This window comes from Protopterus annectens, chromosome 4.part1, assembly GCF_019279795.1.
Source record: "Protopterus annectens isolate FY-2018-M chromosome 4.part1, PAN1.0, whole genome shotgun sequence".
In the NCBI taxonomy this organism is placed as follows: domain Eukaryota; kingdom Metazoa; phylum Chordata; order Ceratodontiformes; family Protopteridae; genus Protopterus; species Protopterus annectens.
In genome coordinates this window covers 112275380-112301249 of record NC_056734.1, presented here as the reverse complement: position 1 = coordinate 112301249, position 25870 = coordinate 112275380, and the positions used below count along the sequence as shown (strand labels likewise).

At 41.6% G+C, this 25870-nt stretch overlaps 1 protein-coding gene across 1 annotated transcript in view; it reads left to right on the top strand.

Annotated features, from left to right (window-relative positions):
* The window catches only part of LARS2 (leucyl-tRNA synthetase 2, mitochondrial), a 1850943-nt gene that overhangs the window by 1193954 nt on the left and 631119 nt on the right, over positions 1 to 25870 (top strand). The window contains exon 12 of the mRNA XM_044070015.1: positions 15403 to 15501. Within this exon, the coding sequence (XP_043925950.1) occupies positions 15403 to 15501 (99 nt within the window). The remainder of the gene's footprint in view (positions 1 to 15402; positions 15502 to 25870) is intronic.

Genomic DNA, 25870 nt, shown 5'->3' with positions numbered 1-25870 from the left:
GTTGTTGTGAGAGTATGTCTAAGGAGTCTAAAGACCATAAACCTTTGGGTTTTAAGAAATGTCTTAAATGCTCACAAAAAATGTCCCTGACTGACGGGCATAGTATTTGTGTTTATTGCTTGGGAGCCATACATCTTCTTGAGACACGTACCTTTTGCCACCCCTTTAGTTCCAGGGTTCTCCAGGAAAAGAAGGACAAACTCATCTTGAAAGGTCTCCTTAAACCTTCCTTTGAGAATTATTTAGCCAGTTCTTCCTCTTCTCATTCCAGGTTTCCCTCTTCTAAAAAAGAGAAGGTCAAGTCGGTTAAAGACAGTCTCCTACACTGACTGTTAAATCAGGACCTCCAGAAAAAGTTGCAAAAATTGACAAGCCTTCTACCTCTTCGGCTCCTCTGTCTTCAGAGCTGGTCGAGGTTATTGACATTGACATTCCAGTCTCGGCCCCAAGTTTTTCGGAGTCGACTACTGAACCCTTACCTTGGAGCCGGTATTACAGAGATCTTGATCACCTACCCTGTCTTCCAGATCCTCCAAGAGTATTTCTGAGGAAGATGGTGAGAGAGTGGTGCTTAGACTTTTGAAGTCGTTGGCGCTAGCAAATTTGTTGCCAGCTCCGACCCAATCGGTTCCAGAGCCGTCTAAGGCCATATTACCTGCTTCTGTTCCTCCTCCGAGCCATGTTGGTCTTTCGGAGCCAGAGCTATTGGTGCCGTTTATTATGGAACCATCGGTTCCAGCACCCCTACTGTCTGTCTCTGAGCCGAGTTCCACTCCGACACCTTCGGTGCCGTTCCTTGGTGTCTGGGAGCTGAAGCTCACCAGTCCGCCCCAACGGGGACGCTCGGACCCGAACTTCTTCAGTTCCGAGCCTACCTCTCGGTAAGTCGGCTCGACTGAGCTCAGATCCTACATCTGTCTCAGAGCCGATCGCTCTGGAGCCAAGGGCTACTTCTGCTTCCTTGGAACCGGTGGTGTCCTCGGAGCTAGAGAGATCTGCCTTCGAGATGATGAGAAGCATGCTGCCTAGGTCTTCAGCTCCACACAAGGCTACCGATGCTCTTCCCCCTCAAGTTCCAACCTCTGTTTCAGCACCATCTTTCTCTCTCTTGACAGCAGAGACCCACAGCCTCAGGAGCCCCCATTGGGTGGCCCCCAGTCTTCCGTGACCTCCCCAGAATACCCTTCTGAGGAGCCTCCTTGGAAGAGAAGTTGCAAGAGGAAGCATGTAGACTCCCCTGATGAGTCCATCACCTCTAACACTGACCACGAGGAGTCAGAAGGGTCCCCTAGGTCGTCCTCTGATGATATCTCCTTCGTAGATATCGTAGAGATCCTGAAACAGAGAGGCGGCTGGCCCACTGTCGCCCCTTCTGATGAGGAGTCAGTGTACCTGGAGGCTTTCAGGTCTTAACCTTCAGCCTCTTGGGTGTCTCCGCCTTTCGATGAGCTATTAGATTTAGGTCAGTCGAAAAGTGTGGGAAACTCCTGATGCCGTGGAACCAGTCCCCAGAAGGCCCAACAAATTTCTTTCAGCTCTCAAAGAGAAAAGTTTTTGACCAAAGGTGTGCCTGTAGATGACATGGTGGTGGCAGCAGCCACAAAGAGGGAACTAGCAGAAACTTCCTCATCTTTTCACCCATCGAACAAGGAGTCTCGAACGATGGACAGATATGGGAAGCGTATCTTTTCTTCAGTGGCTTTTACACTCAGATCTCTGAATTACCTCACCCATTTCGCTAGGCTTCAAAGAGATCTCCTAAAGGAGCTAGGAGATACTCTCCAAGGTACTTTAACTGAAGGAGTCCCTGAGACGGTTACTGCTCAGTTGTCTACCTTAAACTCCATTGTTAACTCCTCTATGAGGCTGATATCTTATGCAGCAGATGGAGCAAGCAGGGCAGCGGGTTCAGGAGTTTCCCTTATTTGGCATTCCTGGATGCGCTTATGTAATTTTGTGGAGCCCTTCAAATCTACATTTACCAACGGCCCCTTTGACGGTTCCTCTCTGTTTGGACCAAAGGTAAAAGACACACTCACCAGATGCGAGCAGGAAGGGAAAACTCTCTCTGCTGTAGGAGTACATTTTTCCTTCCCTTCTAGACCATACCCTAAGGGTCAGAGAGGCGGAAAAATGTGGTTCAAGAAATCTCAGAGATTTTTCCTGGACACACAAGGTGATTCCTTCTCCAGAGGCAGAGGAAGAGGAAGTAATGGTAGACGTCGCCTTAGAGTCAGGGTGGGGGGGGTCCACAATACCAGGGTGGCCACGATTTCTTTTGTGGATGTCCCTATCAGCACTCCTGAAGTGGGGCCCAACTGCGCTTCTCTGGAGCCATTCTGGGGTCGTTTATCTTTGTACCCAGAAGCCTGGCACGATATCACACAAGACAAGTAGGTACAAAGAATAATTTCCAGAGGATACTCCATACCCTTCTCTTTTCCACCTCATCTAACCAAGAAACTCCCAGATGTTCCACCCAATCACAGGGATCAAGCAACTATAGAAGTCCAAAAGTTGATTGAAAAGAGAGTCATCCAAACCGTCCCCGCAGACCAGGTAGGATTCGGAACTTACTCTAGAGTAAACGAATCAATATAGTAGTCCAAGTTCCGAATGCTAACACTGCAGTCAATTCTCCCTCTGTTAGAGAAAGACAATTGGATGTTCTTCATAGACCTCCAGGATGTGTACTACCACATAAAAATGGACAGAGCATCAAAGAGTCATTTACACTTCCGGCTGGGAGCCAGTCATTACCAATTTCATGTTCTGCCCTTTGGTCTCACCACAGCCCCAGGGTGTTAACCAAATGCATGCTGGTAGTAACGGCTCACTTGAGAAGTCTTGGATTCCAAGTGTTTCTGTACCTGGACGACTGGCTCCTGACTGCCACCACCAGGCAACTACTTCTACAAGCCAGAGATTCAACCATCCGAGTTTGCACTCAGCTAGGCATTACTATAAATTGGGAAAAGTCTGCATTGTCGCCCTCTCAATATGTGACTTTTATAGGTGCAGAAATAGACACAGTCACAGTGATGGCTCGCCTTCCTTCAGACAGATGGGAAACATGGTCTCTACTATAACTCTAGTTCCACTAGCCAGACTACATATGAGAATTCTACAATGGCTACTCTTTTCCCAGTGGCCTCTTTGGCAACTGCCTCTGTCTCATCCCATTTTAATAACAGAATCTTGCAAAAAGGACCTTTGTTGGTGTATCCAGTCCAATCAAGTAACAATAGGGAGATCATTCATTCCTCGCCAACCTGTTGCTACTGTGACCATGGATGCCTCCCAGATAGGGTGAGGTGGGCATCATCTAGGAAGGACAGTCCAATGCTTTCTAGTTGCAACGCATATCCCTGAGAGAACCAATGTGATAGCTGACAAGCTCAGCAAGGCAATCTTGATGCCTCACGAGTGATCTCTGAATCAGAAAGTCACAGAACAGATTTTCCACAAATGGAGACAGCCTTGCTGCGATCTTTTTGCCAGCCCCATGAACACCAAATACAGCAGCTACTTCTCCCTTATCCTCCTTCCGGGGGAGACACCGAGAGATGCACTTGTCCACAATTGGCCCTCGTGACTTCTTTATGCCTTTCTTCCCTTTCCGCTAATATTGAAAGTGATCCAGAAAGCAAAGACCTTGGGAAGCAGAATGATTCTTATTACTCCTTACTGGCCTCATCAGATTTGGTTTCCCTTTCTCGGGCCTCACCTTCTGGACGGACTCTGGACCCAGTACCAGACCTTCTGACACATATGTCAGGCACGTTCCATCCCTGTCTCCACACCCTCAACTTGGCAGCGTGGCTGCTCCACTTCCATCCCTAGTCAGGCTTCATGATTTCTCCCCTGCAGTTACACATATCCTGACGTCTTGTCACAAACCTTCTGCGAGAAAATTGTATGCTAGCAAATGGAAAAGATTTTCTGTCTGGGCACGAGCTAAAAACATAGATCCATACACAGCCTCCATTCCCTTAGTGTTAGAATTTCTTACCAAACTTTTTCATCAGGGATCAGCTGCTGCTACAATCAAAGTTTAATTAGCAGCTATCTCCAATTTTCATTTGGGACAACAGGAACCTAATCTTATGGCTCATAGATTGTGTAGATCATTTTTGAAAGGCACTACCCTACTAAGACCTCCTTTTCAAGAATCTATAGCTCCTTGGGATCTAAGTTTGTTCTTTCAAAACTTACCTCACCACCTTTTGAACCTTCACATACTTGTGATTTAAAGTTCCTTTCATGGAAGACCATTTTTCTAGTAGCTATTACATCTGCCAGAAGAGTGTCAGAGCTGCAGGCACTCTCAGTCTAACCTCCTTACTTGATTTTTCATAGAGACAGAGTTTCCCTTCGCACAAATCCATCATTCACCCCCCAAGGTTTGTTCTCGATATAATATGAATCAAACTATTGAATTGCCCATCTTTTTTCCTAATCATTCAAACAAAGCAGAATATAAGTTACATCAGCTTGATATACACAGACAGTGAAGGTTCTATCTACATAGAACCAAAGAGTTTAGGAGATCATACCAATTGTTTGTATGTTTTTCGGAGACGAGAAAAGGTATGCCAGTCTCCAAGATAACATTATCAAACTGAAATTCAAATTGTATATCTTTTATTTACTCTTTTGATGGCAAAGAACTCCCGTTTAAAATTAAAGCTCATTCCACCAGATCTATATCCACATCTGCTGCCTTTCAAGCCAGAATTCCAATGGACAGTATATGTGCAGCAGCAACTTCGGCTACCCCTCATACTTTTATTACTCATTACAAATTGGACTTGGCCTCCAGGGGCAGAGCCTCCTTTGGTTCCACAGTTCTTAGGAGTATATTCCCGTGAGCCACCCGAGAAAAAGGTGCTAGGGATGCTGTCCCATATGTAAGAATGAAGGCGAGATAGGACTACAGAACACAAAGAAGTTATGTACTCACCATAGCGTTCCATGTTTGTAGTCCATCTCGCCCTTCATTCTTACGAACCCACCCACCTACCCCCGTCCATGTATCCTTGGAGGATCTGGAGACAAAATAGTGTCTATCTTCCTTAGGGTTGGAGACCTTTCATCTTTGTTTTTCCTTGTGGAAATACCTTCTATCACTTTTATAGACAAACAAGCAAACAAGATCTGGGGATTTATACTAGTGCACTATGGGATACCTACCTTGCCACAAGCCAACTTAGAGACTTCGAGCTTTGTAATCGACCGAGTTGGAGCCAAGGATCGGCTCTGAACCCATATGTAAGAATGAAGGGCGAGATGGACTACAAACATGGAACGTTATGGTGAGTACATAACTTTTTTTTATGTACCATTTCTTAAACTAGCCTTCATACTTGTTTGATTGGGTACATTGAGCCTTTTAGCAGTGAAGCACTACAGCTACTACTGCTAGCCATTTGAACTTGCTGCTATTAAGATGTTGGTGACAAGCTCATGAAAATAAATTTAAAAATGCCCTTAGTTCTGGCCCCAAAGCACCTTATGTGCAATAACAAATGGAGATGGAGATTTATGTGCGAGGAAAGTGGATGCTGAGAAAACATGGAAGGACATTCAGGCTTCACACAGAATGCATCCATCTCTAAACTGAATTGGCAATTCATTTGCTGACCAGTGCAGCACTGACCACTATATCAATGTGCAGTTTACAGTCAATACCTAATTAGTCAAATACTAGTTAAAAAAGTTTAAAAAATGACTGCTGTGACTGTCTCTATTAAATGCATTCAACTAATATTGAAGTGAACCTAAAGCTTGCATCTATAAAAATGCAGCAGTAGTTGTTTAATCCTAAAATATCAGTGGAAATCTGGAAATCTATATCTTCTGGCACAGAAGGAGAAAGCTTTGACTGAGACCCAGTTGACCTGAATGTGACTGCCATCCTGTTACATTTGGCATGAGGAGAAGGAGTGCCAAGGCTTTGCCTAGTCACCTCTTGCAGGAGGGGAAGGGCACTAGCTTGGTGCATTGCTAATACAAGGGCTGAGCCTAAATACCACTGCTGTTGTAAGCAGGCAGGCAGAGTGAGAGATACATAGCTCCATAGGTAGAAGTACATGCATTACTAGTGCCTTCTATTGCATTTCCAGTTAGATGGCATCAGCCCGGTACATAATTAAGGTAATTAAGTTGCAGGGTTATCTGAAAAAAACAACTGCACACCACAATGTGGTGGCTTCTTGCCTGGCCCTGACCCACCTGTGGGTATGCATGCTGGAAAAACCTAGGAGAAACTACATGCTAGGGATGAGCTGTTCAAACTCTAGATATCAGAAGTGAAAATTCCAGCAGTTATCCACTGCAGAAAGCCTCAAAGATCAGTTTCAGATGATCATGAATATAAATCTGTTGGAGTCTTGTCTTCTGGTAATGCCATTTTGTTCCTTTTATCTTGTCAGTTTATTAACCAGAGAAGCCCAGCCAGACATAAGTGCCCATTTTCAAGTGTGGCCTAGGAGTACTGTGCTGTTAAGTGGCTTGCTCAGAGTTGTACACTTTGCAGGTAGAAGCTATAGAAATCAAGCCCAAGGAGACAGTGTGAAGTTCATTAGCAACTCATAGTCTTAGCCCTTTGTGCCAGACCTGCCAGATGCCTCAGGACTCTGATTCGCACCGTCATTTGTCTGTGGCACTTTGGAGTAAAATAACAAAATGCAAACGTGCTTGCCCAGTAAATAGAGAAGGCTGTGTAGTGAAGCATTCCCATCTCAGTCCTGCTGCTCATGTTGTCCTGTAGTCTTTTTTCTAAAAGTACTTTGCACATGGAATACTTCAACCAGCATTTGGTGAATGACATGTATGTCATCTTTCAGCACTTTCTTTAGTGAAAAATCTTAGCTGGGGTTGGGGGTGAAGGTCTGTGTGTAGTAGTGGTACTGCAGTTATTTGACTTGCTTTAGAGGATTTGCTCAGCCAACTCCAAGTATGGTTCATACATCCTAGTCTTTTGCATAGTCCCACTCACCTCTGTGTTTAAACAGGATAGTTGGCAGTACTTAATGACCTACTTTCAGCAGCTTTGACTACTGGATCCCTGATGAGTCCCCATTTAGTCACTGGCAAATATGGAAAAAAAAAATCCTTTTTTCTTTTTTTGTAATGGTTTGGGTCCTATCCTTCTATCATTTTACTCCCAACCTCACTGTCCCTCCATACTTGGTAACATTATGACATTTGAACTATTCCTGAACAGATACTGTCTTCATCATCCAGAAAAACAACACAGAACTGAGTAAAAACAGTTACACCTCTCTGTTACGAGAGATGGGTATTTTTACTTACATCGACTCTATGTCATGGTGGTGTCTCTGAGTCTGTACTTCAGGAAGCATGGACACAAACATTCCACAGCTGTATTCCAAAAGGTGATTATCTGCACAATCTTAAGATGTTTCAGGGATAAACTGAACAATTGATAGTGCCATACTTAATTGCTGGAGGAGCCGCAAACACAGTGCTAAAGATTTTAGATAAAAGTAGTTAAAATTACCAAGTTACTGAGGTTGTATATATTTTGCCAACTGTTTGTTTCACATTTTCAAGGTGTTCATAATATTGATCACTGCTGCAGCAGCCTTAGCTGTGTGGGTTATATCCTGCCAAGCATGTAACAGCCATCTTCCAAAGCTTCAGGGTACATTCTGTGTACTCAGACCATAACTAAAATCACAGGTTTGAACCCCAAGCCCTTCGGTCCTTTCCTGCGCTTGCTGACAGTGCTCCTGTTGGGCTTTCAAGGATAGATAGTCAGCTTCTGATGTTTCTTTGCTTGGCAGATGAGTTCCCTTTGGGGAAAAACCTTCCACATAAAAAAAATTCTCAAACCAATATTGCCTTTTCTATCTGGCTTCAGTCTCTGGGTTATTGGATCTGACATTACCCTTTCCAAAGGACTTCACCTTATCTATCCCAAATCTCATTTGTCATCTTCAGGGACTACAATGCAAGTCACAAGATTATTGTTTATCAGCTTTTTCTCCTTCCTCTACTCTTTATTAGGTTTTTCAGTGTTGTTCAGGATAACTGTTTTTTTCCCCATAGCTTTGGATAATGACTCAGCTGTAGCGTTCCCGCCCTTTATCTTCTGTTTAACAAAAATCAAAAGAAAAAAGGAGAGAAAGCTTTCTAACTTAGTTGAGTTTTTCGTGTGTTGCAGGTTTGGTAGGTAATTAGGAAATTAGGTTTGAGGGTGTCTTGTGTGTGTTTGGTTGGCATGTCCTTTGGTTTTCCTCTTTGGTTATGAATAAAGAAAAGGGCTTCAAAAATGCATGGCATGTGGCCACAAATTGTCATCCCAAGATTCACTCAATCTGTGCTATTGCATTGCATATCTATTGCATTGGCAGCTAGCACCTAGATGCTAAGTGCAGCATTTGTGTTGGTTTTGATACTTAGGCACTGAATGAGTGCTGGGCTATGTGAGTTTATAAGGGCTTGTTACCCTCTGGAGATTCTTTTGCTTCAGTATCTTCTCCTTTGAAGAAGTCTGACAAGAGTGAACAGAGTCAGAGTAGGGTTGGTACTAAGGACCCCAAAACTCAAGAGAAGTACAAAGGGGGCTATAAATGAGTGACTCCCATTCCCCTTGATCAGCTGGATCCAAAGATTCACAGAGCTTTGACTCCTCAGGCTGCTTCGGCACTAGAGTCAGCTTCATCTTCTCAGAGCTGCTCCCCCATGGTGTTTTCTTTGGGAAAATCTGTGTCCCGACTTTGTGTCCTCAGTCCATTCTTGGTTAAGAAGTGGGTAGTTCAGGTAGGCTCCATTCCCCTTTCTCCCCAGTTACCTTAAGGAGTTCTTGCCTGATTCCTCAACGTCTCCACCTCAGATCTTTGCCTCTGTGGAACAGCAGTCCAACAGCTTCAAAGCCCTCATCAGGGGCCTTGTTGGCTCTGTCTGTTTGGTGCGGAGCCTTAGACCTTCCAAGTTGGAGCAAATGATGCTGTCCTTTTTACAGTCCCAGATTCAACTAGGGCTTCCATTGCTTTTCTTCATTCTGTCCCATCAGCTCTGGGGCTTGTGGATGTGGTCACTTTGCCATTACCCAAGTCAGTTCTGATGACTTGACTTCTTCAGGCAATAATCCCTTCCTTGGAGTGCCTGACTCTGGTGGTGTTGGAGCTGGGTGAACCTCAGAACTAAGAGTTCAGGGCTGGGATTCCAGGATCGGGGTCAACTCTTGGGATTTCAGAGTCCTGCCTTCCTCTCTAGTCCTTGGCAGTTGACAGTTCAGCACCAACCTCTGCATTGAAGCTGGTCAGGTTGGTCCTGGAGTCAGGCAGCTGTATGGGGTCCTTGGACCCCAGGGGAGTTGGCTCCGCATTGGCTTTTGTGTTTGACACCTTGGAAATGAACTCCAGGTCGGCGATGGAGTGATTGGCAATGGCTGGTACTCCTCCCTTACCTATGTCTGAACCTACGGACACACATTGAGATGCTCTGGACAACCCACACCAGCAGGCCTCCAAGCCACCCTACATTCAGGGCCCCTGCCTCGTCCACCTCTTTCCCCAGATTCTCCTGTCTGGGAGAGCAATGGAAATAGTTGCTGTAAGAGGAAGCATTTAGCTTCCACAGAGGAATCTGTCATGCAGGATATACTGATCTCGAGAAAGGAGGGAGGGTTCCCCAGAGTCCCCCCGCAAAAATGCCTCTTTTTCTGATATTGTGAAACTCCATAAGTGTAGTGGTTGGACTGCCAAAGTCCCTTCTCCAGTGGAGTCAGTCTTTTTGGAGGCCTTAGGTGCGCTTCCTCCTCTGGATGGGCTTATCGACCTAGGGGGCATTAAGGGAACTATATATCATGGAAACTGTTCCCAAAAAACCTTAAAAGATCTTTGGACCTTTCACATTAGAGTTAGTGACCTACAGTTGATGCCATCATGGTGGCAGCAGCCACCAAAAAGGTCATTTCAGAGGAAAGTTCTTTGGTCCATCCCCCGAATAGGGAATCTAGGGCTTTAGACCATTTGGGAAATATTTGGCACATTTGACAAGACTTCAGCATGACAATGTCTAGTAAACAGACAGCAGGTACCAGAGATACAAAAGTCTCTAGAGGCACAGTTGTCAACTGTATAGTCTGTCACTAATATATCTATTCGTCTGTTTTCCAATGCAGCCAAAGACACATCTCACCAACTGGCAAATGCATTGCCATGCCCCGGCATGTCTAGATTTGATTATGTAATTTTGGAGATAACTTTAAACCGTACTTCATCAATGCCTCTTCTCTTTTTGGCCCAAAGGTGAAGGACACATTAACTAAGAGCAAGCAGGATGGAGATACGTTGTCTGCTGTCAGTGTGTGCTTCGCCACTCCTCAGCACTCCTTCTCCAGAAACAAGAAGTGGGGCAAGCATCTCTTTTTTCAGAAGTTACAGCAGTCTTTTCAAGATGCTCCTGGTGAAAGGTACCCTTCATGGAAGGGAGTTAACCAAAACAGACACCGCCCCCACAGCAGAAGTGGTCTGCAGAACCTAAGCCTCTTTGGGACTTTTCCAGGAGGCCCTTTCAGCATACCTACTCTGTCCTACTCTGGAGGCAGTCAGAGGTCACTTAGCTCTTCACCCAAAAGATTACAAGGCCATTACCTCAAATGTATGGTTGCCGTATCTAGAAGTTATATCATTCCATTTTTTATTTCTGCCAAGTAGAAAATGGCAAATACATGCCACCCTGTCAGAGAAGAGTTTCAGGAATTAAAATACAGAAACTGCTGTCTAATTGAGTCATCCAAGACGTCTCACCAAACAAATGAGGTTCTGTGGTCTGTTCAAGATTTTTTTATGGTGCCAAAGAAGAAAATGGACCTGGGACCAATTTTGGATCTGAGTAAACTGAACTGTTTTGTAAAGCAGACTAAGTTCTGGATGGTCCCAGGGCAGTCTTTCTGGCCTCTGTTGAGGAAGGATGACTGGATGTGCTTAGTACATCTCAAGGATGTCTACCATCATATAAAGATTGTGAGGTGGTCCAGGAGATTTCTGCAGTTTTGACTGAGGGCTGATCATTACCCAGTTCCAATTGCTGCCCTTTGGTCTCACCACAGCACCCTGCAGGGTGTTTGCTTAATGCATGATAGTAGTAGCAGCCTGACTCAGGTTGCAGGACTTCCAGATCTTTCCATACAGGGGTCATTGGCTCCTCAAAGCCTGCATGAGGGTGTTCTTATTCAAGATTCAGGACTACTAACTTCAATTGTGTCTGTCCTTAGGAATCACCATAAACTGTGAGAAATCCAGATTACAAGCTCGATCAAGTGTAGGCTGCCATTTGAATATAGTGTCTCAGACTGTAAAACTTCCAGTACATAAGGTGAACTGTCCTCATGCACAGGTAGTCATTTACTTCTTTTTCACAAACATCCAGCCTACATGGTCCTGAGGATTTTGGGTCACATGGTAGCATTAATCACCCTGGTGCTACTGGTAAGGTACCACTTGAGGATTCTGCAGTGGACATTAGCAGCTCAGTGGTCATACTTCACACTTCCTATGGACTTTCCTATCGTCATGACAAACATTTGTCAGGCCTAGATTGGATTGTGGTTAAAGTCTCCCCTTGTGTCAGCTAGGTTACCTTTTATTCTTCCCCCGCCTCAGGCCATGATTACTACAGATGACTCCCATCTGGGGTGGGGCATTTTGAAGGGAAGACAGTTCAGGGGATGTGGTCAGCTTTCGAAGCCAGTCTTCACTTCACTGTCTCACTGGGTCCTCGACCCCATTCCAGGTTTGATTTCTCATCTGGGAGGAATACCCCTACCCAATCTTCATACCTTCAAATTGACCTCATGGTCTTTCCAATTCCCATGATGGCCAGAGATTTCCAAGCTCTCTGACAGAGTTGTCAGTAGTGTATGTGTGCTTATTTTACATTTTGGGGTTGGCAAAGTGCATTAAAGTGTTTTTACTGCATTTTTGTGTGAAAAAAGTCACTTTTAAAAATGTTAAATTTTTATTGGCTTATGCTACTTGTTTTCCCTGGGAAAGAGGCACCATTTTCACCTTGATCATGGAATAAACTTCCTGTCCCATGGTCTGTCCTTCTTCTAGTCACACAAAGAAAAAGTTAAGCAAACAGCCTTTGGCACCACAGCAGGCTAACAATTTGCCTGAGTTGCAGATGGGTGATTCTGCTGTGGCCAAAGCTGGTTCCTCAGACCACTCATCTTTTACTCAGAATCCTACTGATGTAGCATATACAACCACTATGGACCAGGGGTTAGCCACGTCCTCTGCAGGTATTGGGGCCCCCTAAATGGGTAAGGGAGAACCATCCTTTTCGGTCCAGGGAGAGGAAACTGGGAAGGCTCCCAGGATTAGTCAGAATGTTGTGCCCATCACTGGGGAAGCTGTTGTTGCCATTATCAATAGTGTTGAAAGAAACAGAAAACCAAACGTGTATCTACTCTTCCTCAAATTTCCCTAGACAGGAATAGTTTACTAGATTTGGCTCAGGGTTTAATTCAGGCTGTTGACCCTTCTTATAAGGTGATTTCTGGCAAAGCAAGAGATATGCCTCTTGTCCTGAAAAGATTCAGCAATCTGAATCTGAACAGGAAGATCAATGAACAAATGCAGAGTTTTCTCAGATTTCTGATTCAGACTCAGAAGAGAGAGCAGTATCTAATTCTTCCTGTGAGTTTTTCTCTTTCCAGAATGTGCCAATGCTTTCCATGGGAGAACGCTGAGGTTTCTCAGTCCCTCAGAGCTGTTACAGATGGACTTTCCAGAACCTTTAGCCATTCTGTCAACTTTGGAGGATGTGTCACTGCCTGCTGCCCTAAAAAGGCACAAAATGTGTAAAGTTCCTCAGTCTTTTCTTTCATCCCAAACCTGACCCTACAGCTATAGCTTTAGTTAATCCTACTGCTGAACATTTAGTTAATTCCAATCCTACACTTTTTGACAGGAATTGGAAAATAATTGAAAAGTAAGGGGAACAAAGTGTATGCTTTTGTAATTTTGATTTTCAGAATTTTGAATTGTCAGGCTCACATCTTAAAGTTTATTCTGATTAATTTTGAAAGTGTGAGGAATGTTTTGTCTCCAGTTTCTTGTTGTGAAAAAACAAAATCTGCTTTGAATTGATTGTTTTCTTCCATTTTACAGGTCACAACTCATTGCTTAACATGTGTGTGTATGACTGTGTTGTTACGTACTCCAAGGCTATAGCCACTTGTACTGTTTTGCAGAGGTTTGTGTGGCTGCCCTCTCAGAACCTCCTAGATGATGTGAAAAATGAGTTTTTAAATTCTTCTGTAGATAGAGTTCATTTTTGCCCCCCCCCCCTACTACAGATGTTATTACAAAGTGTGATGAGAGGGGTAAGCTGATTCAGATAATCTTTAAGATTCTTCAGTCTTCCTTTTCCAAAATTTCTAAAGGATTCTCTAACCCCTCATCCAATTTTGGCAAGAAACAAAATAAATAGTCTCAACAAAACACTGTTTAAAAAGAAATTGCAGGGGGTTCCAAAAGGAATACAGAGGCCACCTGAAACCAAGGACAATCCAGCAAATCAGAATAACTATTTAAGGGACCTTATACCCCCCCTCCCTGGCATTTCTTTCCCTTCTAGAAAGTCTGAATATCCCTGAAGGACCTCCCGCATATCCACAAAACAAACAGCACCAGAATTACCCTTTCTAAAATGTAAACCTTGCCTGTGATATAAATAGGACCTGCTGGAGAGACAGGTACATATCCCATAAACTACCCCTTCTGTGGAACAGGCTCCCTATGAATGTGAAGCAGAGTTTTTCCCTAACCTAATTCAAGTGCAACTCTGACAGTCAGATGGGGAACAGGAAATGTATGCTGCTTTGGCACCTATGTATCTAATGGACACTGGCAACCTATAAGTGGTTCATCTTTCAAGCCCGTTTACACTTATCAGTGGTACCAGAACTTATCAAAGATTTGGAATGCATGGCTAGGCTTACAATGTCCCTAGTGACTTTAGTCTAGTACACATGTATGAACCTATGAATATCCATTTTTCTGTTTGGCAACAGATAATTTCTGACAAATGGGTTGTGAAGATCATTGATCAAAGTTACAGTTGACAAAGGGAGGAAATTCCTCCTTTCCAGGGAGTAATCCCTTATTCCACAGAGAAGACTCCTCTTTTTCCCTCTTGTCCTTAACACACATTCTTTTAGGGAGTGATAGAGGCAGTTCCTCCTTCTCAGGCTGGGGAAGGTTACCAATGACAGATGCATACACGTAAATGCAAAGGAGATGCTTACACTGAGCAAGGCACTAAACTCTCTGAATCTTCGTTGGTTCCCCGGACCTCTTCAGCTTGTTACAGACACTACCACAGACACTTGGTACATCAAAAAGCAAGGGCAAACCAGGTCTTACCCCCCTTAGCAGATTATCCATGTTAGATTAGGATATAGTTTCATAGCACAATCTCACTCTACAGGTATCTTACACCCTCTCAGAGCAAAATTGCGTACCAGACAAGCTGAGCAGGACAAGGATAAACCCGCACAAAAGGAAACTAGATCAGGGGTCTTCCAAAACAGTTATGCACATAGACCTCTTTGCCTCATCTCTGAAAAATCAGATGTCAAACTTCTGCTGCAGGATTCCTTGCAGGAAGGCATGGAAGACAGTTGCATTTTCTTTTCCTTGGACAGGAATGTTCCTGTATGTTTTTCCACTGATATTCAGAGTATGTCTGAAGATTCAGATGGAATCCCCCAAGATCATTGTAGTGATTCTCTTCTGGCCTAGCCAACAGTGGTTCTCCCTTCTTTTGGAAATGGCCAGGGCAAATACCACAAGCTTCCTCACAGAATGGATCTACTCACAGAAGAACAGGGGTGTTTGATGCACCTGACCCCAATCAACTTCAACTGACTGGCTAGATGATAGGGTCTTAATTATTTTTAGGCACCTGTTTACTGAGGATATGCAGCAGGAACTAATGGAGGCAAGAAAGCCTGCAAGTCGAAAGTCCTATGTATGCAAGTGGAAAAAGTGTTCCAGTTGGTGTTAACACCAAAAGCAGTACCCATTCAGGGCTAGTGTTTCTCTTATTTTACAATGTTTTTGTGAATTAGTATTCTTTGGCATTTCTTATTCCTTCATTAGAGTTCATTTACTGGCCATTTCAGCGTGTTCTGCCCATGAATCCTCCCTCCTCTTTCAGTGCATTCTCATGACAAAATGTTCTGTAGCTTTGCCTATCACAACTTCACTACTATCACTTTTTTACAATAAAATATGTGTGACAGTCTGTAAATAGTATAGCCATTATCTTAGCAGCTGACTTGCTGTTTAACCAGTATTACCTCTGAGTGTTAAACTTGGATTCATATGTAGTTTATGTAAACACTTGATTTTTCAGGTGTAAAGGACCAGCAGTGAGAGAAACAGATACAATGGACACATTTGTTGACTCAGCGTGGTACTACTTTCGATATACAGATCCTCACAACACGGAGAGGTAAGGGCAAATCATGGTACTTGATTAGGAAAATTTAAATAAAATACAGAATTCTTAACTTGCAGTTTTTAAAACTATTGTTTTCTTTGAATGCATACAACAATGTAGTCTTTCTGGAGCAGGAGGAAAGGGTACATGATGTGTGGAAGACGTTCACTGGAGAGACTGTGTAATAAAACTTATTGATGCCTAGTGTCTGATACGAGAAGCAGTTTTGCAAGACAGTGGCTTGAAATTGGGTTTGATAACCATAAGGAAAATTAGGTTCAGATATCATTACTCACTATATAACTCTTTAAGTCATTTGATTTCTTGGTTAATACTCTCTTTAGCTAGTGAAGCTAGGAACATATATGATGCAGTCCATTCACTTTAACAGCAAGACTGGTATACCCAGGCAGAAATTGTTTGGCACATTTAAGACTCTCTTCCAGGCTCAAAAACTCTTCTATTAGGTGTCATAATGGTCCACGCCTCCTGTTTTCTCCAGATCTCATTTGCCATATTCTTACAAACATCAAGAGGTGCTACCGCGCTCATGATGAGTGCATTTGGTAGCTTTATCAGTGATTGGTAGAGTTTAAGCATGTTTTTTGTAATTTCTGCTTTGCTTCTGCCAAGATTCCATTCTTGTCTTTGGTGTTTTCTTTGTTAATTAAATAGTTAAGTTATCTGCTAAGATGTAGCATAGTTTTTGTCGTGTTTTAGTTGGTTGTTTATGGTATTTTAACACTTTTTGGCAGTAGTATCAAAATGTATAAGGAAAAGGCCTCAGGATGCAGAGTATTCTAAATGCAGGCATAAAATTCTCCCTTAAAGCACCTATGGTGTATGTGTGGGCGTACCTGCAAGTAGAGCACTGGGAATCTAATTGTGATATCTGTGATGGCCAACCTACTAGGCAACAAGGTCTAGATGGATGAGCTTTCAACTCTTTGATTTAGACTTGCTGATTTTGAACTGATCATTCACTGTTATCCATAGAAAAGCACTGCCTATGCAGTTTCTGTTTGTGTAGTGACAAAGGTAGCTGTGTCTGTGAATTTCTTCCCTTTTCTACATACTGCAAGAATTTGTAGAATATGTAGGATTTTTGCTTGGAAGTGTTTGCATTGGTCTTTTTACTCCAAGCAGACTCCAAAGAATTTTTCCTCAGGTAGATGGCAAATGTTGGCAGTGTGATGGGGAAAAAAAGATGTAAGTGGAGATATATGTTTTGGAAGACTAATGAGTTGGCAGACTTTAAAAATTCACTACCAAGTACTGTGATAGAAATACTAGGTGAGCAAATGGGTGTAACTAAGGAAATATTTTTTGAGCTGGGATACAGGATCTGAATTGCCTAGAGACAATAAGGCCTTGTTAAGTTTAATTCTGGTGGCTGCCAAAACGCAATTACTGGAAAATAAAAATCATAATCTAAACCAACTGTATTTGAAGTGTTGAGTATTGTAACAGATAAAAGAAATAGAAGTAAGATCTTTAAAAAGGTTGTATTCATAGGAAAAAATGAAAACTGTGGGAACAATGCATGCAGAATAATGTTTTGTAGGAGGAGTGAAGTTTAAGGGGAAGGCAGCAATGGAGCAATTTATATAATGATGGATTGATGATAATTATACAAAAGAATATATGTGACACATAATGTTTGTAATTGGAAAAATATTAATACGATTTGTTTTCTTTGATGTAAATGTGTGTTTGCTTATGTTTTAAGCGATAATTAAAGAGAGGTTTTAAAAGATGATGAGGGTGTTGGTCAGAGCACAAATTGAGTTTGACCTTTTCTCTTCCCCCTCTGATTCCAGGATAGCAAGGGAAGGTTTCCACCATCATCATCTTCTGTTGATTCCCTGTTGTGTCCATTTCAACACTAAATGTATCACCGCCTATAGCTTTACCATCAGCTATGGCACTGGCTTTGAGTCCAACTTTGTCTACAGCTCCAGTGCACTGTTCATTACCTGGGTGCCAACTTTCTCATTGCCGGGGCCCATTTGGGACAACAGATATGGCACCAATGGGCCAGACATTAGCTCAGCTCTGATATCCTCACGGCATTTGTCAGTTTCAACCACTTTGGCATTCAGGTTTTTAGTACCAGCGCTCCGTCAGTGCTGACATTCGCTTTGCTGCTAAGACCTGATTGGAGTGAATCAATGCTGCTCCCGTCTACTTAAGGAGTATCTCAACATTGGGTGTCTCTAGCTACCAGTTCTCTCTGCAGCAGTGACCGAGAGTTGGAAGATGATGTGTTAACTACCATCTGGTTTGGCAGATACTTCTTTGGTGCTGACACCGACATTTGTTCCACCTGTGAAGTCTTGTTATCCTTGTTCCTGAGGGATAGAGGGGCAGAAAGTCACTATAAGGACCAAGTTGAGGTATCTAATTCAGTTTCTTCCTCCTTATGCTCAAATAAGTCCAAAAGAGACATCTGAACTCCCCTATGGAGTCCAGGACCACAGACGGTGATCTAAAAGTACAGGCTTCCCCAGCATCCTCCCAATGATCCCAAGTTTGCAAAGAAATTACAGTTATTGAGGCAGGGGGGTCATAACCAGCTGACCCAGTTACCAAAAAGGAGATGATGCAGGAGGCTTTTCTCTCCTCTCTGCCTACCTTTTGACTGGTTTCCTGTACTGGCAGTGTAGTTCCATTGGTTGTATAGAAGACTTAGCAAGAACCAGATGTGGTAGCCCTTATCCCTAGAATAATGGACAACACTGTGAATGATGCAGAAAGGCTGCCCTAGCAGACTCCATTATTTTGGCTGCTACTGTAAAGAAAGAGCCCTGAAAAGAGAACCCAGCAGTCCAGCCCCTTATAACGAGTTTCTTGCAATGGATTACATTGATAAGTATGTTTATGTATCAGGTAATGTAGTAAATGAGCCCTCAGCTACCTGAAGCACATGACTTGTTTTCAGGGCAGTTTGGCAGAGTGTGTACTGAGAAAGCTGCTGCAGGGAAACCTATTGTGTAAGATAGAATTACAAGTGACAGCAGCAGCTAACATCAACAATCTGTCCATGTGACTTCTACATAAAGAAGTAGATGGAGCATCCACCAGCATTAAGCATCATGCCTGCACTGTAACTTTGTGGACCACTTTGAGTGTTCTTCACTAATGCTCCTTATGATTGAACAACATTGTTTGAGTCTAAACTAAGAGATAAGCTGCAAAAGGTGGAGCAGAAGGGGAAGATGCAGTCAATTTTAACATTCCTCCTTGAACTTTATTTCTCATAACCAACCCAACAGCTGATATATGATCAGCATCCTTACAGAAACAAATATGGCCACAGAAGTTAACAGCATGGATGCTGTCCTAGAGGCAGACCTGATGTCCAAAATGAGGGGTCAACTACAAACTCCCTGAAAATTTGCCTGACTGTTTCACTCTGGAGGTAGTTGAGGATTGATTCCCCTTGCACCTTCCTGCTTGTCAGGGCATGACACTGGACAGGTGGATCAGTGAGGTAGTATCAGGCGGTTGCAGCATCCTGTTTATAACTTCTACAAGGTCCTCCTCTGCTTCTTTCAGATGTCTTTCCCCCTTCAGAAAACAGTGGCCAACTTAGTGAAGCAAAATCTACTGACAATCAGTACTGCCCAAGAGCTCCACCAGACCAGAGAAGGTCCATGTATATAAATATATATATATATATATGTATATGTATGTGTGTGTGTATATATATATATATATATATATATATATATATATATGTATATGTATGTGTGTATATATATATATATATATATATATATATATATATGTGTGTGTATATATATATATATATAATATATGTATATATATTTGTGTGTGTATGTATGTATATATATATATATATAAAATCTTCGAAAATATGATATTCTGGACGGTTATAGGGCAGTCAGTACTCTCCTGCTTTTGAAATCAATACTAGATATTCTGTCTCAGTCTTCAGGACCTTTGACTGTACTTGAAAATAGCCAAGGCATCCAGAAAGTTCCTGCACTAAAGATAGAGGCCAGTCATTATTAATTCAAGGACTCTCCATTTGGTCTCACCACGGTTCCTTCAGTGTTTTCCAAAGGTATGGCAACTGCCACTGGTCATGTCAGGCTGAAAGAGATAGGAGTTTTCCTTTGACTAGATGATTGACTCCAAGCAGTCTCAACACAGGAGCTATTGATCAAAGCAAGGGACTATCTCCTCTGAATGATTCATTCCTAAGAAATATTGGTTAACCCTGCAAAGTCATATATGCAGCCATCTGAAACAGATTTTCATTGGCTACTACCTGGAAACAAAGGCTTGTATTGCCAGTCTTCCAACAGAATTTTAAAGCTTCAGTCTAGTATTCATTTGGTCTCATTTGCTAGATACTACATGAGGGGTTCTAAAGTGGATACTCAAGGGTCCAGAGGTCTCAAAATGTGGAACTAGTGCTCCTCCTTATTCAGATTTTACAGATATACTGGTGGTCTGTGCTATGGTGGCTTCTTCCAAGCAATCATTTTTAAGGCCAGTCCCTTTAGTCCTCCTCCTTCCAGTATTGCAGTCACCATTAATGCTTTGGCCATGGTGTTGGAGGATAATTGTTTAGGGCAGATGGTTCAAAGGACTTGGACACAAGAAAGTACCTCTCTGCCAGTCAGTGTCCTAAAGATGAGAGCCCTTCTCCTTAACTTGCATGTTTTATAGAACTTTGTTCCTCAGGGTAAAATTGCCATCCACTTTGACAACATGGCAGAGATTTGGTATATCAGCAAGCAGTGGAAAACCCAATCCTAGCCCCTCTTTCTTCAGGACTTGAGCCATATTTATTCATCACTTTCTGATAACATTGCACATTCCTTGTCAAGCCAACTCTTTAGTGGATAAGCTCTACTCACTGTTCCCTTATGGGTGGTCTTTTACTTCTGTGGAAAGCTTTGATGTGGCATCTTTTCCTCCCGAGTCAGTGCTCAGTGGAGCAGCTCATTCTGTCTTGTTACCCACATGGGCAGACATCCCTGGATGCTCTGGCCTAGCAGTGGCCTCTGGGTCTTCTTTATGCCTTCCACCATTTGCTATTATAATGAAATTTCTACAGAAAGCCAGACAACACAAGGCCAGAGTCATTCTTCTAACCATGTACTGATTCGGAGAAGTTTGGTATCTCATCTCCTTAGATCCATGAAATAATCTTCTGCCCCATCCATCCAGCAAGCCTCACCTGAGACCTTCAGTCTGTCAGAGTAGCCACATGTTTTTTTCAAGCTCCACTGATGGCCAGGGATCCAACCTACCCTTCCTTGTTAGTCCAAATATTCACAGCTACCCATAAGCCCTCTACCAGAAAAGTTCTCAGAAGTAAATGCACAAAATTTTCATTGTGGGCCACTAGCTAAGGTCTCAAAACCTTCTCAGCACTAATCCCAACACTACTACAATTTTTAACAAACATTTTTATCAAGATTCTAGCTTTTCCCCAGAAAAGGTACATTTAACAACTTTTTTACTTTTTCATCAGAGTCTTCATTCTTCCTCACTGACATCTTTAAACCTTTAAAAAGCCTTCTTAAGAGATACCTTCCATTTGAAACCATCTTGCAGGGAACTTCTTCCCCTCTGAACTTGAATTTCACATGGGAAAAGCTTACACTGCCTCCTTTTGAACTAATGACCAAAGGTGATCTTAAGTTTCTGTTTTAGAAGACTGTCTTGTAGTCGCTTCATAGACCAGAAGGGTTTCCACTCTTCAAGATCTTTCCTATAAACTTATTTTTCATAAAGTGCATGTGTTTATGCACTAACCCTATCACCATACCTTCAGGTATCCATGGAAATCAATCTTAAATAGAGCATTAATTTACCAGTATTCCTCCCAAAGTACTCCAACAGAGGGAAATATTCATTACACCAATCTAGAATATTCTCCACTGAATAAGATTCTATGTCACCATAGCTAAGGATATCAGAAAAGATGATCAGCTTTTTGTATCCTTTACAGCAGGCAAAGCAGGTCAGAAAATGACCAAGATTGCCTTGTTCAGATGGCATGCAGACTCTTACCTTTTTGTATGTTAAATTAAAAAAAAAAACTTGTTAAATGTGCCAAAAGCTCATGCTGATAATGCTATAGCTATAGCTATATTCTCATTTTTTACCAGGAATTCTTATATTGATGATATTATTTATGCTTGTGGCATGGACGTCACTGCTTATCTTAATAACACACACAAAGCTTGTTGTGATCTCATGGCTCAGGTCAATCACTATACTTCGTGGTACTATGTCATGATACCACCCAATAGTTGAATCTAGGGACTCTTTCTCCTGCTGATGAATTGAGTGGACAGGATCATATAAGATACTAAAGTTATGCACTTACCATAATGTTAAAATGTCATGATTCTTGTCAATTCACTTCAGCATACCTGTCCATCATCCCTGTCTAGAGTTTTTCCTATGCAGGGGTTCTAGAGGAATATCCCTGAGGTCTGTACAGTTGTTTGGAGTATCATAGAAGGTAACGGAGGAATTTTGAGGCTAGAAGAGTCCTAAAGTTGCCAAGTGACTGCTACTTGTTACACACCAGTTCTGCTGTTGAAGTGACTGGACTTGGCTTATGATGATCTAACGTTATGGTAAGTGCATAGCTTTAATTTATAAAGAAACATATGCCTTGAGTGCACATAAGGGCTGTTTGAACATCCTAATTTGCATATGTCTTTAGCTAATGGATAAACTGCAGAGCTCACTTTGCCCACATTTCTTCCCACCTCTTTTAACAGGTGTTTTATGTCTGTTGCTTGTATTATTGAATTTTGCCAGTTTTTAATGACTTCACCTCTTCAAGTACACTGTGCCAGTCATCCATCACTCATTCTGTGATGTAAATGTGAGTGTATTGTAGTAGGATTTTGTCTTGCCTGGCCAGGTTTGGTCTTGAAGCCTTTGATGATGTCAGGCATGATTAAATCTCTCTTTGTTGTATATTTTGTTTCCATATATGTTTTACCATTTTAAATCAAAGTTTGCATGACTTGAGGTTGGGAGTAGGCATAATGGTTAAGGTGTTTACTTCACAGAAACAAAGTGCAGGGGGTAATTCTCACCTTTGAAAAATTGGCCAGGCTCAAAATGGCCATAACGGCAGCTAGCCTAGTACTTACCTGTGAACCCATAATGTCTTGTATCTTGAAGACAAGTAAACTGTTTAAAGGAGGAGTGATTTGCATAATTGCTAAGGTCTTTATCTGAGATATGAACGGTACAGGATTTGATTCTGACTTCTGTTTGCTTGCTAGACTTGTAATAGCCTATTATTTACTTATGACTTGCATTTTTCTTATTTCATTTGGTAAACTAGTATGTGTTTTTTTTTTGATTTACTTGTATTCTCTTTTCTTCCATTTCCTTTCCTTTGGAAATGTGTAACAGTTTAAACAGCAGTTAGGGTTTCTTCAGTATTTGCTCCAGTATCTGTATCTTGTATGCATTTCTGTGCATCGGTTGAGTTTTGGTTTTTGGAACGACAAGTGCAATGTTTTCTTAACAGGATTTAGTTTCTGTTAGACTTGCTTGTCACTCCTGTGGAATACTACATATGGCAATACATTGCAAAGTGTATCTGGAGATGAAAAATGGTTTTCTGCCATTACAACCCCCCTGTACAGGCATGCTTACACACACACACACACACACACACACACACACACACAACACACAACACACACACAACACACACACACGTTAACCTTAAAAGTCTAATTATCAAATCATAATAAGTAAATAATAGCCACAGTGACATGTAATTTGGCTGTTGTCCGACACAGACACTTTATTCATTGTGTAGACTTCTAATGTCTGTCTGTGATGAAATGAACAAATTTATAAATAACTCACGCAGTAATATTTCATATCTATGCTGTCAGCACCAAGCAGTGCATCCTATTATAACCCCCACTCACTGAGTTGTGCCAATCAGTAACACATTTTTATTGACTCTGCACTTCCAATACCTGATTGTGATCAAATTAATAAACGCACAAATCAATGTATGCAGCATCAAACGCTGAGCTACAAAGGATGTGTTGGCTGTGCAACAGTTGGCAAAAGTGATGACCTATTCAATCTATGGGTAATGAAAGAGCTATATGAACAATAAAACCAAAATGTTACCAGTACAATGCAAGGTAGTGAATGGGATACTTTTCAACTTCTTTGCTGAATAATTCTTGGCAAAGCTAAAAATAATGGCGGGACAGTGACTAAAAATAAGGGACATATTACTTTAACAAGGGACATAGAAAAGTTAATAGAACAACAGGTTTTGCATTGTCTTACATTTTCTGAGCAAATGGAAAGATGGATCTCAACAGTTTATCTCTGGAATCAGTGTCAGTCAAGGAAACTGTATAAAACGTTAGTACTAATTTGTAATGCTTGTAAGGATGATGTGAATTAAAATGCATGTTCTGAAATAAAAAGGATTTATTTCTAATTGTTGTTATTTAATTGTAATCCACCACCTTTTCACCCAATCAGCAAGTTTAGAATGGATTCAGAGAGACAGAGCTAAAATTTGAAAACAGGAATGCCTCTGAAATTCAGGGACAATTAAGTAATAGGCAGAATGAAACTGTAATGTCTGACAAAACTGACCGATGGCAGTTCTCAATATCTTACCAGAAAATCAAATGTTTTACATAGGAAGGAACAAAGACAGAAAGCAGAATGAAGGACATTTTGCAAACGTCTGGATGTTTGAGTTAGGCAGAATGGAGCTATTGAGAAAAGCTTAGTGCTTATGATAATAATATAGTCGTTCATGTTTCTTTTCTTTTTCTTTACATGATGTTTTAACTTTGTGTAATGCAATTTAGTTAAAATATGCAGTTGTAACTCTGAAATACATGTTTTTGTACTTAGGTGCAAAAGCATGTATATGAGACACAGATCTAGCACTTTTCATGACAACAGGCAACTGTAACGAAACATGCTCATGGTAATTAGTGCTTCCCATAAGTGCTATTAAATATTAATTGAATTCATCTAAGAGACTATTCTTAAATATTAATGGAATTCTCTCAAGAAGTTAATAGAGCAACAAGTTTTGCATCAGGGAGCATTTTCTAAATATCAAGAAACTATATCATGGTAGCATTTCAAGGCTTCCTGCATTCCTCAGTAATTTACCATGAAGTGAAAAATATTATGAAAAACAAAGTAAACAACAGTAGGCAAAATAAGGGACACTCTGCTAAATGAGCAACAGTTATGAATTCTGACTTTCGGAATGAGGAGGCGTGACAAAGAATGGTGCAGTAAATTACACCACTGCTGTAATGAAAGATCAGTCAATCCAAATATTTTTTTTCTTGCAACAACATTGATTGACGCTTTAGTATTAAACTAGTTTAATGTGAAAACAACAAATTAAAAAGTGCAGAGGGCATATTCAGATACCAAGCAACATTACAAACTAGCATTTAGTTCTTGATTCCGCTACATTCATTAATAACGTGAAATAATGTCTGTTAAATAAGGGAAAAGAGCTTCTATTACTGCAACTTAAGAACAAGTTAAGTACAGCTGGGATTACTAGGCAACACTAACGGGTAGAGCACAAATACAAGCATTACAAGGAAAATGCCAAAGACTTACGACTGAATAAGGCCAATTATTAATGAAAATTGTATGGAAGTTATTAAAGCTATTTGAAATTATCTGGAACTCCAAACACTGAAGATTTGCTAGCTAGTGTTTTGTGAAACAGAGGAACCAAAATGCTGAGCATTTAATTCCACAGAGAACAAAAACAAGAATGGAATAGCTGAATTTAAAGAAGGCTGATGCCTTGGGCAGGATTGTTGGTAACCTCACGTGTGATGTCATAAAGAGGGGTGGCAATGTTTATGATTCAGTCCAAGGCAAGAAACTGCTTTTACAAATCCTGGAGTAGCCCTTTAGTGCAGTTTTGTACTGTATTTGCATTTGTTACCACCTTGGCTGAGCACATGTAGCTATAGTGTACAGAGTGTATGCTGGCTGATGTTCCTGGTGCATTACTAATTACATTGCCAGAGGTTTATAGCTGATAGAGGACATAGCTGTAGGGAAAGATCAATCACAGGACCTTACAATCTGGTGAGCAGCGTAGCGACAATGTGCATTTGCTCTTCTTGCCAAACACAGTAAGAGGATACATCATCAAACTCACTGAAAATTGTAAATGCTAAAAATGTCACAGGCATCGCTTCTCAGATGTAAAACATAGCTCCTTTGTAGACTAAAAGGAGATTTTACACTGCTGTTAATACTTTTGTTACTATTTTTGATATGTTAGGTTATATAATAATGGCATAAATGATTTTGTGATCATGCACTTCTTAAG